Raw genomic sequence first — 15,012 nt, 5'->3', positions numbered from 1 at the left:
ACCTATACAGGTGTGTCGTCCAATTCAACTCCATCCATCTACCTCAAATTTGACAAAAAGACATTCATGTTTCTTTTCTTTCGATGTTTTGTTCCCTGTTCTGCTTAGACTTGTTTCTATTTTCTATTTCTGCAGGTATTTCAACCGACTTGGGGGGCCAGCGTTAGGGATAATCGTGATAAGACTAATCCTCTGCGTTCGGGACGCCATTTTGAAACTAGATCATAGACACATTAAAATTTTTTTTAATTTTAACATACACTTAAGTAATTTTAACATACACTTAAGTATGCATACTAATTTCAAGTGTGTCCCTAAAGCATTTCTTGGGTGACGTGTATGTCTGCGAAACGGTCCGTCTCAGGGCAGCACCTGCCTGGCTGTCCCCTGCTAGCCCACGTACGCCCCCTGTGAGCCCCCAGCGCACCCCGCGTGGGGAGAGGACGACGTCCCCCGAAGCGTCGCCCCCCCTGCAGGGGGCGGGCATTGTCACCCATTGGCTAAGGAGGCTCCGATGAGCCCCAGTACCCAGAAGGCCCCGGGGCACAGTCGGGAGCCCCGCACGCCACGCCTCAGTCCGCCTGTGCCCCTTAGGCTCGCGGGGCAGGTTGTAGGCCTCCTCAGCCTCGCTACCACCTTTGAATTTTATTTTCTCCCGTTGCTCAGTCGAGGCTGGGCTGTGGGCACAAGCGGATCCACCAGCAGACCTAAGAGTAGTGCTAGAACAGCAGGCTCTCTCCTCTAGCCCAGTCAGTGGGAACTGATAGTGCCGCCATCATGGTGAGTTCGGGAGGCGGCCTGAGGGGCAAAACAGGGTGGCTGAAACTCGCTTTTGGGGGGAAAGGTGAGGCACGGAGGGCGTCTGAAGGTGGGGTAGCGTGGCTTTCCTGTCAGGGGCAACTGCCTAGGTGCATCTCGGGCCGCGGCCTAAGAGTGGGAGGAGAGGCAGCCGTCCGGCGGCTGGTGTGCGGCCTACTAGGCACAGCCAGGCACGAGAGGAATGCGATGCCGGGGATGTGGTGGAAGGGTGCGGCCCTGCGCCGACTGTCCACAGGTGGGCCACGTGCGACGTCCGCGGCCTACATGCCATCGGAACCTCCCGCCATGGCGCGAACTAAGCTGTGGAGAACGGGCCCAGGTTCTCCACCCGGCTGGGAGGTGGGGTGCGGGGGCCCCTGCTGCCGCCCCTCCCCCACCCTACAGGCCTTTCTGCCCGCGCTTACCCTGTGGGGAGGAGGCGGCAGGCCTCCGCGAGGTGGCGTCGGGCCTGCCGCCACAGAACGCCGTGTGGCACGGCCTTTGTAAGGGACACTGACTTTGAGAGCCAGAGTTTCCTCAGAAAGTGGCTCCTTCCTCGTCCTTCGTGAGAGTTAAGGTGGTGGTGGTCGTGGGAGGTACAGGGCAGGAACGGCAGCAAATTGAGGCGTCTTGAAGGCGGGGCTTGTGAGCTGAGCGAGGGGCCCCGAATGAAGCGCTTTTGTGGTGGCCCCTGCTTCCGGCCCTAGCGGGGCGGCTTCAGACTCAAAATACGCCTCCCGCCCGAGCTTGGTGAGGATGTAGTGAGTTGTCTTTGCTTCTGAGGGACCGCTGGTTGGAGAAGTTAAGAAATTTTTATTTAGGGAACTGTTTTTCTCTGTAGATAAACCAGAGGGCTTTAAACGAAGTGTACGTACAGGAATATTTTGGGGGGTGTACATGGATATGAGTTTTGGTAAATGGATGGAGTTGATTCCCTCCCACCACAAGGTAAAAGTCAGTGAATGCTTTTGGCTAACCATTAAGTCACAAATGCATCATATACCGTGTGTATTTACTATGATTATTCTCAATTTTTAGAGGTAAAGGGAGAAAATTTATATGCAATTTTTATTAAAATAATAAAATAAGGTATTGTAATAATGTATAATTATATGTAAGTAAATTGTAATTGTCATGTAATTACCCATATTAATTCCTTAATAAGTTACTATAAATAATTATTTATAATAATTTTTCTCTTCATTTTTTTGGAGGAAAAAGGGGCAATGCTAATAGCTTACCGATCTCTTTCTGATTATAAAAGTAACATTCAACGTAAGAAAATAGAGATCTATCTTAACCACAGCACCTGTTAAAATTTTGATATCTGTGCCCTTTCAGATTGTTTTTGGGCATATATTGCATATAAATAAGTAAATTCTATTTGACAAAAGTTGTACCATACCATATAATACTATTTTACAACTTAAACCTATTAATATAGTGGACATTATTCCAAAGGTAAGTTTAAAATAATTTTGAATATATAATGTAGGAGTATAATTTACCAATATTAAAACAATACTATAATGAGTATTTTTGTGCAAAAGTTTTGACACTTATTCTATTCCTTGAAATAAATTGCTAGGAGTGAAATCACAGGGTGTGTTATGCCCGTTTTATAACAATTTAGAGTTATATATCTTTCCAAATTAGTTTTGATAAAGCATGTATCAATATATATTCCCACTGATGGTATGTAATTTATTCTCCATTTAAGCTGCCAGTCTAAGAGGAGGAAAATAATTCACTGTGTTGATGAAAATTAGTGGAACACAAGTTTGTCATTAGCTTTTAAATTTTCTTCTTTATAAATTCTTAAACTACCTTTCTATTTAGATATTTATCTTTTTCTTAATGATTTATAAGAAGTCTATCTTAATATTAACCTTTTGTCATATATAGTAGAAAAAAATTAGTGGTGATAAGCAAGTGCTCTTATTCCTAATTTCAGTGGAGATGACTATAATGTTTCACTTTAAACCTAATGATGGGTTAAAATTAGATCGAAAGCAAATACGATTCTTCTATTAACACTGCTCTTGGTTGTTTTCTTTTTTCTTTTAAAAATGAATGCTGTATTTTATCAAATATTTTTCAATGGTGAATTACAAAAACATTTCCTAAGAATGAACCATTCTTACCATTTCCAAGATAAACTGTACTTAATTATCTTTTTAAAAAGATATTGCTGGAATTTTGCTTTGCTGGGGAGAAGGGTGAACCATCTTAATCAGATGGTTCTAGTTTTCTAAAATGAATTGAGAAATATTTTTTTCTCTGAAAAAAGAATGTTTAAGAAAAGCATTTGAACTTTCTTTTTGACTTCCTCTTCTACTTACCTTTGTTTCTGTCTTGGTGCCCCCAACCCCCACCAGACCCCAATTATTTCTTTACAGTTTGAAAAAACTCCCAGTGAAATTGACCTGGGAATCAAGGGTTCTTACTTTACTTAAGATTGTTTTTAAAGATTTACTTTTCTCTAGAAAGTTAGCCATTTCATCAAGATTTCCGAATTTATTCCCATGGAGCAGCATATAAATATCATTTTTCATGACTAATGTATCTGTTTTCTTTCTTGCCTTTTTTCTTGCTCTGCTTTACCAGGATTGTTTTTTGTTTGGATTTCCCTCCCAAGAGTTTACTCTTGGATTTACTAAAAAGGTTTTACTCTGATTTTCATTTCCTATTTCCTTAGTTTTTGCATTTCCTTTATTAGTTCCTTCCTTCTAAAGATATAACTGAGGAATACAAATTGTAGACTTTTTGGGGGGGTCATTATATGTAGATCTCAGTTTGCTTGCACGTAGACATAGTAGTTGAATGAAATAATATTGTCAGAGCTGACATCCCAACAGCTTTAGTGACTGGTTTTTTTTTCTCCAGCTTTTAGTTACCAGAATGTATTGCTGTAAATAGCACTGATGAGAACTGTGTGTTTGATGGCCTCTTAAGTTCATCTCTATTTAACATCTCAGCATTACTCATTTCAAAACCTGCCAACTACTTGAAAATACAATTAAGAAAAATAATTACTTCTTACATTTAACTTACATGTAATTTATTTTCTGTATGTTTATGATAGTTTAGATTAATATTTCAACAGCAAACTTTTAGCTTTCTTGAGTATTTTTGGCAATAGTTTAAAAGTAACTAAAGGTTTTCTATTGGTTATGGGTGTTTTATATATAAATTATAATTATATATAAATACACACAGTAGGAATTTTAAAATCCCTCCTGTTCACTCTTGTTAAAGTGGAGTACTTTGCTTACTTTGTTAGCTTTTACTGCCACCTGCTGGCTAGGACTAGGCCATAAGGAGGCCTTAATTTAAGCCATTATGATATTGGTAAAATGATTTGATGGATTTTATATATAATATCCCAAATAAGCAGGCAGCCAAGCTGTACAGTGCAACTCCAAGCCAAACTTCCTGTAATATCTAATTTTTTTCTCTTTCCCCTCAGTTACTGGTAGTTGTCACAAGTATCCATTTTACTTTTGTAAATAGAATGTAAGCCTTAAAACTTTTCCTCTTCAGTTCTGGAGACACTGTCATAGTGCTTCTTGTCCATGACCCTATGCAAATTTTGGACCAGGTAATTCTTTGTTGGGGTGGGTTGTCCTTTGCATTATAGATGTTTATTGTGTCCCTGGTCTCCATCCACCAGATACCAGGAACACTCCTCAATTGTGACAACCAGAAATGCCCCTGCCTGCAGAACCTTCCCTGGTTGAGAATCAATACATTATCATAATTCCTTATATTCTGGCACAGTTTTATGGCCTGATGCTATACCTGTAAATTAAAAAAACATCCTTCTTCTGTGATTCGCAGATAATGCTGTAAAAGCTATTAAATTAAGGGATATCCAAAGTTAATCCACAAATGAAGGGGAAATTGAGGAAGAGAAAAGAAAGTCTACAGTTACTTCAGAACTACTGGTTTTTTTTTGTATGTGTGTGTTTTGGAATTTTGAAAAAGGTAATTGAAAGGGATTGATAAATTGTCTATAGTAAGGGAAACCTACTCAAGTTCTCAACGGTTCAAGATATGTAATTTCTGTAAATAGTCCCGTTTAGGAAAAAATTAAAATTAAAAAAAATTTGTTTTTATGTTTTATAATGGAAAAACTTTAGATAAAAACAGTATACTCTCTCCCACTTCATGGTTATGAAATGTCACTGCACCACAATTAAGGGAAAAAATTAGGGACTATTGAAATAGAAACACAAAATGACAGTTATAAGCACAAATGAATACAAAAAAGCCAAAATGTGCAGATATAGTGATTTGACAATTTTTATTTCATCTCTAATTAGTATAGCAGTTCGTAGAATTCTTAGATTAACTTATTGTTGTTCTGGAATAGTTGTCCCATTTTTCCATTGCTCTCCACTGCCCTACCTACCCCATCCCCTCTCCCACCCACCTCATCCCCCATAGTCAGTCCCCACCCTGGTGTCCATGTCCATGGGTCATTTTTCCTTAGAATCTTAAACTTATCAGTAACTTCTAGCATGTAATAAAATAGGAACTTTACCTAGTTCGTCATTATCACTAATTTCTGTAAAAATTACTATGCTTATCTTTTTAAAAACATGTATCAGTTGGTTTCTTTTGTCCTTGTTTTCCTTCATAAACAGAGGTGTAATAGCTCTATCTCTCTTTTGCAGCCTTTTGTACTTAGCTCTTATAATAAGTAGGCACTTCTTACCTCCGTTTCAAATGAGCAGATGTGCCATAAAATAATTTCTTGAATTTCCAACTCAAATTAGTTGTTAATTAAATTGTCTACAAAATAAGTCAATAGTAAAACTAGGAAATAAAATTTTTTTAACCTACTGAAAATTCAAATAACAGGACACTAACTTATATTGGCATACTCTTTTCAAAATGAATTCACAGATGTTATCTCACTTCATTCTCGAAGCAGTTTTTCCAGAAATAAACAGTTGCAAAGTAAGTGCCTTATAACCCAGTAAGGGATACGAACTTATATCTTATGACTAAATCAGTTTTTGTTTTATTATGCTATACTGTCTTTCAAGCATATATTACCAGTAAATTCTGCTTCAGAGAAATTTACATTACCCTTAGTGTGGGAAGACTAAACACAGTTCTGACCAGAATCCAGAAAAATAATGAGTTTCATGTGAGTCTCTTTTTCTCAACATAAAGATGGTATCATATCTATCAGCCCACTGTGAAAAATAGAATTATCAGTAGGACTGATTTTGTATACTTCAAGAAGAAAAATATTATTTCAAAAGATGCTTTGAACACCCCAGCGTTAAGGGGTAAGGATGATAAGCCCTTTTTTAGCAGGAACTTTGATATGTGAGCAAATCATGTTTTCATGATGCACTTCCAAAGTAAAGCAGGCATACTAACACAAGGAGTATTATAATTATAAAATCTATGTTAATTTTGGTGAATAGAAAAATGAGACAAAAATGGTTTAAAACTTACCTATTTGCTTTTTTTTTAATGCAGCCTTTAAAATTTTATCTTTTTTTAAAGATTTACTATAATTTTAAATAAGTTACTTGTAAAATTAAAAATTACTGGCAAAGAACAGGATGACACTAATAACTTGAGTTTTTACAAACCTGAATTTACTAATTATTTTCACCAGCTTACATAGTATTTTCAAAAAATCAATATAACATCAGTGTTCTACCACAGCATTGTATAAGAAAACGTTTTATACTTTAAAAATAAGAATTATATTTCACATTGCATATGGTTTTTGCCTATATATGTAGTGATGATATCTGTTTACCATATTATAGTCTGCTGCAAATTCTGAGACTCCAAAGACAACCATCTCCAAAGAGGCCAGCACTCAATCCTCATCATCTACAACCAGCCAAGGCTATGTTTTTCCTGAAGGCAAAATCATGCCAAATACCATTTTTGTTGGTGGAATTGATGTTAGGGTATGGTATTCATATTTCATTTATTTTAAAATATTTTTTGTTTAGAATGGGATTTTGGCCCTTGTTGCAAACATAAGATATTTTTATACTTTGTGCAAGTTTGGAATTAGTTTTGTATTTAACTTATGGGGACTAAAAATACCTTTGACAAAGAGCTACCGGTAGTTTAGGGATACTTGGGAGAAATGGTTCCAAATCATCAAATCTTTTACAGCATAATTGAAATATTTAAATGCACTGTATTTTACTCTTATTAAAGTCAAATTCTTTTTCATAGACGGATGAAACCGAAATTAGAAGTTTCTTTGCTAGATATGGTTCAGTGAAAGAAGTGAAGATAATCACGGATCGAACTGGTGTGTCCAAAGGGTAAGTAAAATATATGTTATGTATAAATTATAAAATATATATGAACTAGTCTGTAGAGTATCAAAGGCAGAGTTCAAAACTGGTGCTCTTGTATAAATGAAATTTGTTCCTTTAATTTCTTTCATGTAGAGGATAAAAGTTTGCTGCCAACTCTTTCATTTAATCATTTTCCTAATATTTGTATTTAAATTGTTTTCCATCTTCATTTATTTCACCTATATGAATTAATCAGTTTTATCAAAGATTGTTTTCTTTACACATTTCACAGTATCTTAAATTTTAACTATCTTGCCATAGATAATAAATTAAACTTAGGTTCATAGATTGGAATTTTCTGTTAATGAACAAGATTCCCACACTACTTTGATTGTAAGAAAAAAGCAGTAATATTTATAGATTGTCATGTATGTCTTAAAAGTATTTCTCAGTATATGCATCCTTTATCATTATGACTTTTGTTAATTATTTTTTAAAATACTAAAATATTTACTTTTATGCTTCATTTATTTGCCTTTCTAGCTATGGATTTGTCTCATTTTATAATGACGTGGATGTGCAGAAGATAGTTGAAGTAAGTAATCTTATGGAAAAATCTCTTAGATTGCGGATGCAATGTTTAGTGTTGAGTCCTGAATATATATTTAGTTTTGTATAAAATATAGAGATGAATATACTTTGTTTTTGAAATCCGAATTTGAATTAACTTACATAATTTGTGAGAACCTATTTATTTCTTATTGGGCTGGTCTTGTATGAAATATAAAGAAAGATGTACTTCCTTTTTGAAATCGAACTTGAGTAATCTTACATAATTTCTGAGAACATCTGTATTTTTGATTGGGCATCAAACCTAATGAGCTAGAGATAGAATGTAAATATTTTTTATCAAATTCCACATCTCTCGATGCTTGACTTAAAGTAGTGACTCTTACCACTGATCTTCTCTAATAATAGAAATTTTAGAAGATTTCGGGTATTTATCTAATCTTGGAAATAAAGACTTGGAAATTGATTCTACTTTGTTACTATTTTATTTTCAGTCACAAATAAATTTCCATGGTAAGAAGCTGAAACTGGGCCCTGCAATCAGGAAACAAAATTTATGTGAGTAAAAAAGGAATTTTTCTTGTTGACACATGTGTAGCTGTTTATAGAGAACTAAAAATAGGCTTTGTTTTTTGTTTTTATTTAAAAAGGTTCTTATCATGTGCAGCGACGTCCTTCGGTTTTTAATCCTCCTCCTCCGCCACAGTTTCAGAGTGTCTGGAGTAATCCAAATGCTGAAACTTACATGCAGCCTCCAACCATGATGAATCCTATAACTCAGTATGTTCAGGTAAGAATTACCTACATTCCTGTTTTTTCCACTTATTACTATTGGAGATCTCATAGATGGGGGTCCCTTAAAAATAAGCCAGTCTCACTTCTTACCCTCTGGATTATAGCCGTAATTTCCATAATAAGTGATAATACTGTTGCTGTTTGAATACTTTGAGTGATGGGAAATCTTTTTTTTTTGAAACCTGTCATTCTAGTGTTACTTATTTTAAGCTAAAATCTGCTTCTATGTAGTTGTAAGTCTTGATCTTAAAACTGACTTCTGTAGCCACCTAGAACATATCTTCTCCTTTTTTTCCTTCTATAACCTCTTAAAATATTTGAAGGCAGCTTTTCTCATGTGTCTGCCTGTTTTATTCCTCTCTAAGGTTAGCCATTTGTCTAGTTATTCTTTATTTGCAATAATTTCCAGATGCCTCCCCATAAAGATTGTTGATTTATGGATGTATTCTGGTTCTAGAACGGATAGATTTCTGATGACTTAACTATATTTTTAAATGCTGTTAAGTCTGGCATGTGAGGTACAATCTGGTTCTGGTTACTTTAATATTTGAAGTGGTATGTGGGATATTTACCATCTCCTATTAATGATAAGTAGCATTTGTTTTCTTTAGTTTTCTTCAGTTTAAAAGATATTTTATTTGCGAGAAACAAAATACTAATGAAATAGTGCTGCGATGTCTCTTTTGTTTACACTTTCCATCTACCTAAGGTGTAGGGTATATATTTTTTTCTTATTTTTCTTTCTCTAAACATAGCTAGAAGAAAAAACCCACTATTTCTAAGATTTATTATGAGTTATTACCCATTCTAGGGGTATTCATGTATTCTCCCCTAGAATTTTTTAATCAATTATTTGTTGAAAGTTGTAATATATTTTACTGTCTCTTTTCCAGTTTGGGGTTATATATTGCACTTAACGTTTAGAAGTAAAATACAGAAAGAACCATAAAGTCTGTAGGAAGACTACATTGACTGCATGTTACCCCATGATAGTGCCGAGGAAATACAGAATTGCCTGAAAGTATTTTTACAAGCAATAGTAGATGTATTAATATAAGTTTAACATGGAAAACTATCCTAATAGAACCTTGTCATCGGTGTAAGAAAGAACTTCTCAGTGGGAATATATATACAAATCAGATAAACATAAGCTGGAAAAATTGGTCACTTCCTTTACTGATCCCTTACTCTTAGAGAACACTTTTTTCGTAGTGAAGCCAGTCATCCAAATAGGATCTTGCATTGAATATAGAAAAAAATTAAGACTTCTTTATTTTTATAGTTTTGTTCTTTTGGGAAAATATTCCTTCTTTCTAATATTTAAACATATACCTTGTTAACACATTCTTTCTAAAATGTTATTTTTCAGACATATCCTCCTTATCCAAATTTACCAATTCAGGTCATCACCGGGTATCAGCTGCCTGTGTATAATTATCAGGTAATTTAAGAGGGAACAAAATGATTTATTTCGGAATATATTGAGGCTTTTATTTATATAGATTTCCCCAGTAGCTTGCCATTTAAACTAGTTGAGTATGCCTAAAATATATTTAAAACTTTGAGTTAAAACTTTTGTATTATTAAAAATAAAGGAATGATATTTTGATGTGAATGTACTTAGCAAGAAGTTTTCTCTTGTACTATCTTAAGTATTCAGTGTCCCCTTCATTATTCTTCATCCTTGCTATCAAATAGCCAAAACAGTCAGACTGACTTATAAATTTTACTAGGAAAATAGGTTAAAATAAAATGATTAATCAATTTTTAGATCATTGGCTTCCAGTTATATTTGATAGTATTTGTTTTAGCTGACTACTTACTTTACGACAATTGTTCTCAGAATTTCTGCTCATAGACTCAACATGACCATATCTATGACCCAGTGACCATATCTATGGTAATAAATTCAAAGAACTGCTATCTTTGAATTTTCCTCAAGGCCATCTTCAGAAAAATGAGAAAAAGGTGGTATTTTTATATGAAAGTAATAATAAAATCCTCAGGTATTAGAAATAAAGTACTACTTTCTTTCATTCTGTTTCTTTTTATTGTAACAAGTTCAAGGAACCAGTATGACAAAACATTGTCTATGTCATATCTTTGTGAAAAGTGTAGGAATAGTTAAATATTTATTTCCTTTTTAAATAATTTTTATTGTATTTTCATTACTATTTAGTCCCCTTATATCCCCCTCCCCTGCCCCACAATCACCACACTGCTGTCCATGTCCATGAGTCCTTTTTGCTTAATTCCTCTACCCCCAACCTCCACTCCCACATCCTCCACCCTGCCTTAGCTATCCTCCTTCTCTCTTGTCCATGAGTCTGTCTCTATTTTGCCTTTTTTTTTTTTAAGATGCCACCACAATGGCCTACTGGGGAACAAAGGAGTTATGTTATACCTCCGGTAAGGTGAATTAGCCAAACATATACTTCCTGTTCTTTAAAGTAATTTTTTAACTGTGACGTATTTCTAGACCTTCTGCCATATCATGTATGACTAGAAACATTTTTAATTGTCCTTTCATGTTCTAATAATTTTTGGTGAACTCAAATGTATTCTCCTATGGGAGAAAACTGCTTTTCCTCAGCTTGTTTTTGTGTGCTTAAGCAATGGCTGCTCTTCATACAATATGTGTTCAATTAGTTACTGATAGAATATATAACCAAGAAAAGTAGTATTAATATCTATGCTAATGCCAATTCTGTGGATTTAGAGTTAGTATTGAATCTGCTTGTTTTCTACCTATAAAAAGTGTGTTGAAGAGAAGCAAAGTAATATTTTGCTATAATATTGTTACATGTTATATAAGAAAAGGAATAAAACAAGAGTGCTACCTCTGAAATACCTGAGTCTTTATTACCTTAGGTCTTTCATCAGGACTGGATATTTGAAAGATATGAATTAAAATTCTCAAATACTGGGAGAATCACTAACATTTTAAATATTTTTAAGAGCCTTTCTAATTCTGATTGTGTTAAGGCTTGAAAGGCATTTCAAAATAAAAGACTGCCTTACTACATTTCAGCTATTCAGTTTAAAATAACGTTGTAATTGAACTTCAATACAACCCACATTTTTAAAAATAATTTATTTATTTGTTTGCTTATTTTTAGAGAGAGGGGAAAGGGGAAAGAGAGGGAGAGAAACATCTCTGTCTGGTTGCCTCTCACTTGCGCCCCCAACTGGGGACCTGACGTGCAACCTAGTAATGTGCCCTAGCTGAGAATTGTACCAGAGACACTTGGCTCGCAGGCTGACACTCAATCCACTGAGCCACAGCAGCCAGTGCTTAATACAACCCACATTTAAACTTCCAATATCAGCTTGCCATTTTGAAGAATAGGTTGTTTAGAAATGTATATAATGTACATCTCTTTAATTATACTTCTATCATTTTAAATGTAGGTTTATGCAGCTGTTAACTACCACTGTAATGAAGTTGATTCGGAGGCTGAAGTTTTGACAAGTGAATGCTCAGTTCATGAAGCTACTGAATCATCTGGAAATGACCCTCAAAAGGCAAACATATAATTTTGTTTATTAACATTTCCATATTTATTTTTTCAAGTTTTAATAATGTCCCTTTGAGAAATAAGCATCTTTTCCCAAATTTAAATATGGAAACTGTAAGTGAAAGAGCTTGAATAATTAATAATTCTTCAGTTTATGTTAAAGTTGATGAAATTTCAGGTACCCCCAAACTTTTAGTGCATACATCTAATTTCTGATTCAGCAGTCTTTTCTTTCTCTTTTTTTTTTTAACCATACTTTAACAAATATTGTATTAACCTGGTTTAGCAGAATGCAGTGAGCAGGTTTCCTCAAACCTCCTAACTTGCAGAGGGATTAGTACAAATTAGGCCTTTTTTTTTTTTTTTTTAACAATTTAAATATTTATTTATATAAGTAATAGACAATTACCTATGGTATTCTTTCTATAACATTATATATGGTAGATTTCAAGAGTGATGGAGTCAATAGTAATAATTGAAATACTGAAGTAGACAGAGTTTTTATCATTAGGGAAGGTTTCCTTCCATAACAAAGCTCTCACTTTTGAATTAATTCCGTTATGTTTAATTGAATGAGTAGGAACAAGGGTAATAGTGGGGATCTTCGTTGTAGTGTGTGAACTTCTTCCAAATGTTTTTCAGTGGAAAAAAGGTTGAAAACTTCTGAACTATAGGGTGAAAAAAATTCCCTGATTTGATACATTATTTGAAATTTAGAAAAAATGTTAAAATAGCTCCAAGAATAATTACAGTATCAGGTTTTTATCCTGTATATATATTTTTGAAATGTTGAAGTTCGCTATTCCTTATCTAACAAGAAAAATTGAAGAGCCTTAAGCAAATATCTTAAGGTTTTACTAAATTGGACTTTTTAAACCAGTACTCTGTCACTAAGGTGCTAAAATATTTCTTGAACTTGGTAGAAAAGTTATATTCTAGGTGACGTCGTAAAAATTATAAATTTCACAAGAATTCTTTAGAAATAAGTGTATGCATTCATTAAACTTTATATTTAAAAAGCTTATTAATAGTAATTAAAAGGAGTAGTCTTTAGCTTACTGAAAACTTTGTGTTTCAGAAATCTGTGGACCGAAGCATACAGACTGTAGTATCTTGTCTGTTTAATCAAGAGAACAGACTGAGAAGCTCTGTTGTAACTCAAGATGAATACTCGAAGGTATGAAAGGGCTAAAAGGTACATTTTTCAGCTGTGGAGCATCTTTTTTGAACTCTTGGCACTTGACTATATAACCCAGTCAAATTTTACTTGATAGTGCGTTTTATGCTGCTCAAATGGGGACCTTTAGCAGAAGCTTTTAATTGAAAGAGTTTGTGAAAGAATAGAGTTGAAAGAGAATATTAGCTTGATGAAGTAGAAAAGTTTAAATACAGAAAGAAGAATTTAAGAGGACCAACCAGATGGACTTCTGTTAGTAAAAACAACTTTAAAAAAAATTACATACATTTTTCAGCAGCTGTCTTTGGGTCATCACTGCCAAATCTTTAAGAATCTGTATAAAGTCTGATTCTGAGCCCTCTGCTTCTGAGTTTACCAAGATTTCTTTTTAAACTAAATTATTGAATAAAACTGGCCATTGGTACATTTGTTATCAAAGTTCAGGAATACTTCCCCAGATGGATCACTTTTCTCTTATTTATAGTTTTTAAACTCAAATGCTTTAAGTATTTTGCAACTCTCTTAGGTCATAGTGATAATAGGAAATTTATAATGAAGTAAAAAGGACTGTTCTTGTCTTTTCTAGGATAAAAGAGTGCATCATTTTAGAAGAAGTCGGGCAGTGCTTAAATCTGTTTGATCCTCTCTTCTAACTTTGTAGTCTCATGGGAGGTTGCTGGTTTTGAATATTAAGAAGAGACTAAAAGTTTTTCACTATTATAGAAATTTAACTGAGTATTGATAAATTACATTAAGACTACAAGCTGTATTAGATTGCCTAGTTTTATTTTACATCGAAACTTTTTCATTAGATGTTTATTTAGAAACTGGTTCTTTGTTGAATATATAGTTGAAAGTAAAAAATAATTGAGACCGAAAGGAACAACTTTAAGATTTATCTGTAAGGAATTTTAAAACTGGAAATTGACATTTTAACAGTTTAAAAGCAAATGCTGATTTTCAAAAAATTGTTTTAGAAAACCTGCTATTTTGAAAGGTCAGAATTTTGATAGTTTGAATATAAGCATTTTACTTCTCCAGCAAGTACCTGTGAATAGTACAATATTTACAATATTGTGCTTTACATTTATGATTTGTCTAGAAATTTACCACAAAAATATAGTTTTTAAAACTGCATTTTTAAAATCAGTGACACTCAGTATATAGTTAGCTTTATTGAAGTCTTTCTTATCTAAACCCAGTAAAACCAATTCTAAACAAACAGTCCAATCAGTGGGTCCTATGTTTACTAGTGGGAAATATTTTATCTTTTATCTAGAATCCACACATTTTATCTAGGATATCCACACATAGATATCCTATTTGAATGGGATGGTGATTAGATAACTAAAATTCTAGACCTAATTTTTTTAAAGAATCCAAGATAAACTTAACTTTACTAGGTATATAAGCTTCTCAGTGAGTTACCATTCTCCCTTTAAAAAATTTTCTTCTCTTGAAAGCTAAACATACCTTAAATTGTGCAAAATATTGGGAATAAAGAATGCTGAAGCTTTTTTTTTTTTGTATGTCACTTGATTAATCAGAGTATCTGAAGAAATTTGTTTATAAAAACATTGAAGTATTAGTTATTTGTTAAAAAGCAAATAAGATTTTTTTTTTGTTAGTCTATTATATTTCCCTTTTTAAAGTAAAATAGGTTCAAGAGAGTCAAAGTAGTTTTGGTATTTCTAAATCACAAAAGCTGTTTAGTAAGCATATCCCAAGAATATAGTTGAGTCAGTTCATTCATTCCTCGATTAACTAGTCTCCTCATTAGACATTGTATATTGTGACAAACAACTAGAGCACCAGAGCCCTTTCACTGTACCCACACTCTTGCTTCTCCAGTTTGTAACACCTA

The 15,012-nt window shown here is 34.0% G+C and overlaps 1 protein-coding gene across 1 annotated transcript; it reads left to right on the top strand.

The window, feature by feature from the left end:
• The first annotated feature begins 1,695 nt into the window (after positions 1-1,695).
• DAZL (deleted in azoospermia like) lies at positions 1,696-13,788 on the top strand. The gene is made up of 11 exons (XM_090284945.1): positions 1,696-1,746; positions 6,597-6,743; positions 7,021-7,112; positions 7,632-7,683; positions 8,153-8,216; positions 8,309-8,448; positions 9,823-9,894; positions 10,812-10,862; positions 11,865-11,978; positions 13,050-13,148; positions 13,735-13,788. The coding sequence occupies exons 1-11, from the start codon at positions 1,696-1,698 to the stop codon at positions 13,786-13,788; spliced, it is 936 nt and encodes a 311-aa protein (XP_090141071.1).
• The last annotated feature ends 1,224 nt before the right edge of the window (positions 13,789-15,012 follow it).

Source organism: Furipterus horrens, unplaced genomic scaffold, assembly GCF_987537825.1.
Source record: "Furipterus horrens unplaced genomic scaffold, mFurHor1.1.pri manual_scaffold_7, whole genome shotgun sequence".
Classification (NCBI taxonomy): Eukaryota; Metazoa; Chordata; class Mammalia; order Chiroptera; family Furipteridae; genus Furipterus; species Furipterus horrens.
This window is presented reverse-complemented; position numbering and strand designations above follow the sequence as displayed.

Bases quoted from the DNA above. Each gene is read 5' to 3' on its own strand.
- DAZL (XM_090284945.1), top strand. From the start codon at position 1,696: ATGGATATGAGTTTTGGTAAATGGATGGAGTTGATTCCCTCCCACCAC. The intron at 6,744-7,020 runs GTATGGTATTCA...TCTTTTTCATAG, and splicing joins TTGGTGGAATTGATGTTAGG to ACGGATGAAACCGAAATTAG. The intron at 7,113-7,631 runs GTAAGTAAAATA...TTGCCTTTCTAG, and splicing joins CGAACTGGTGTGTCCAAAGG to CTATGGATTTGTCTCATTTT.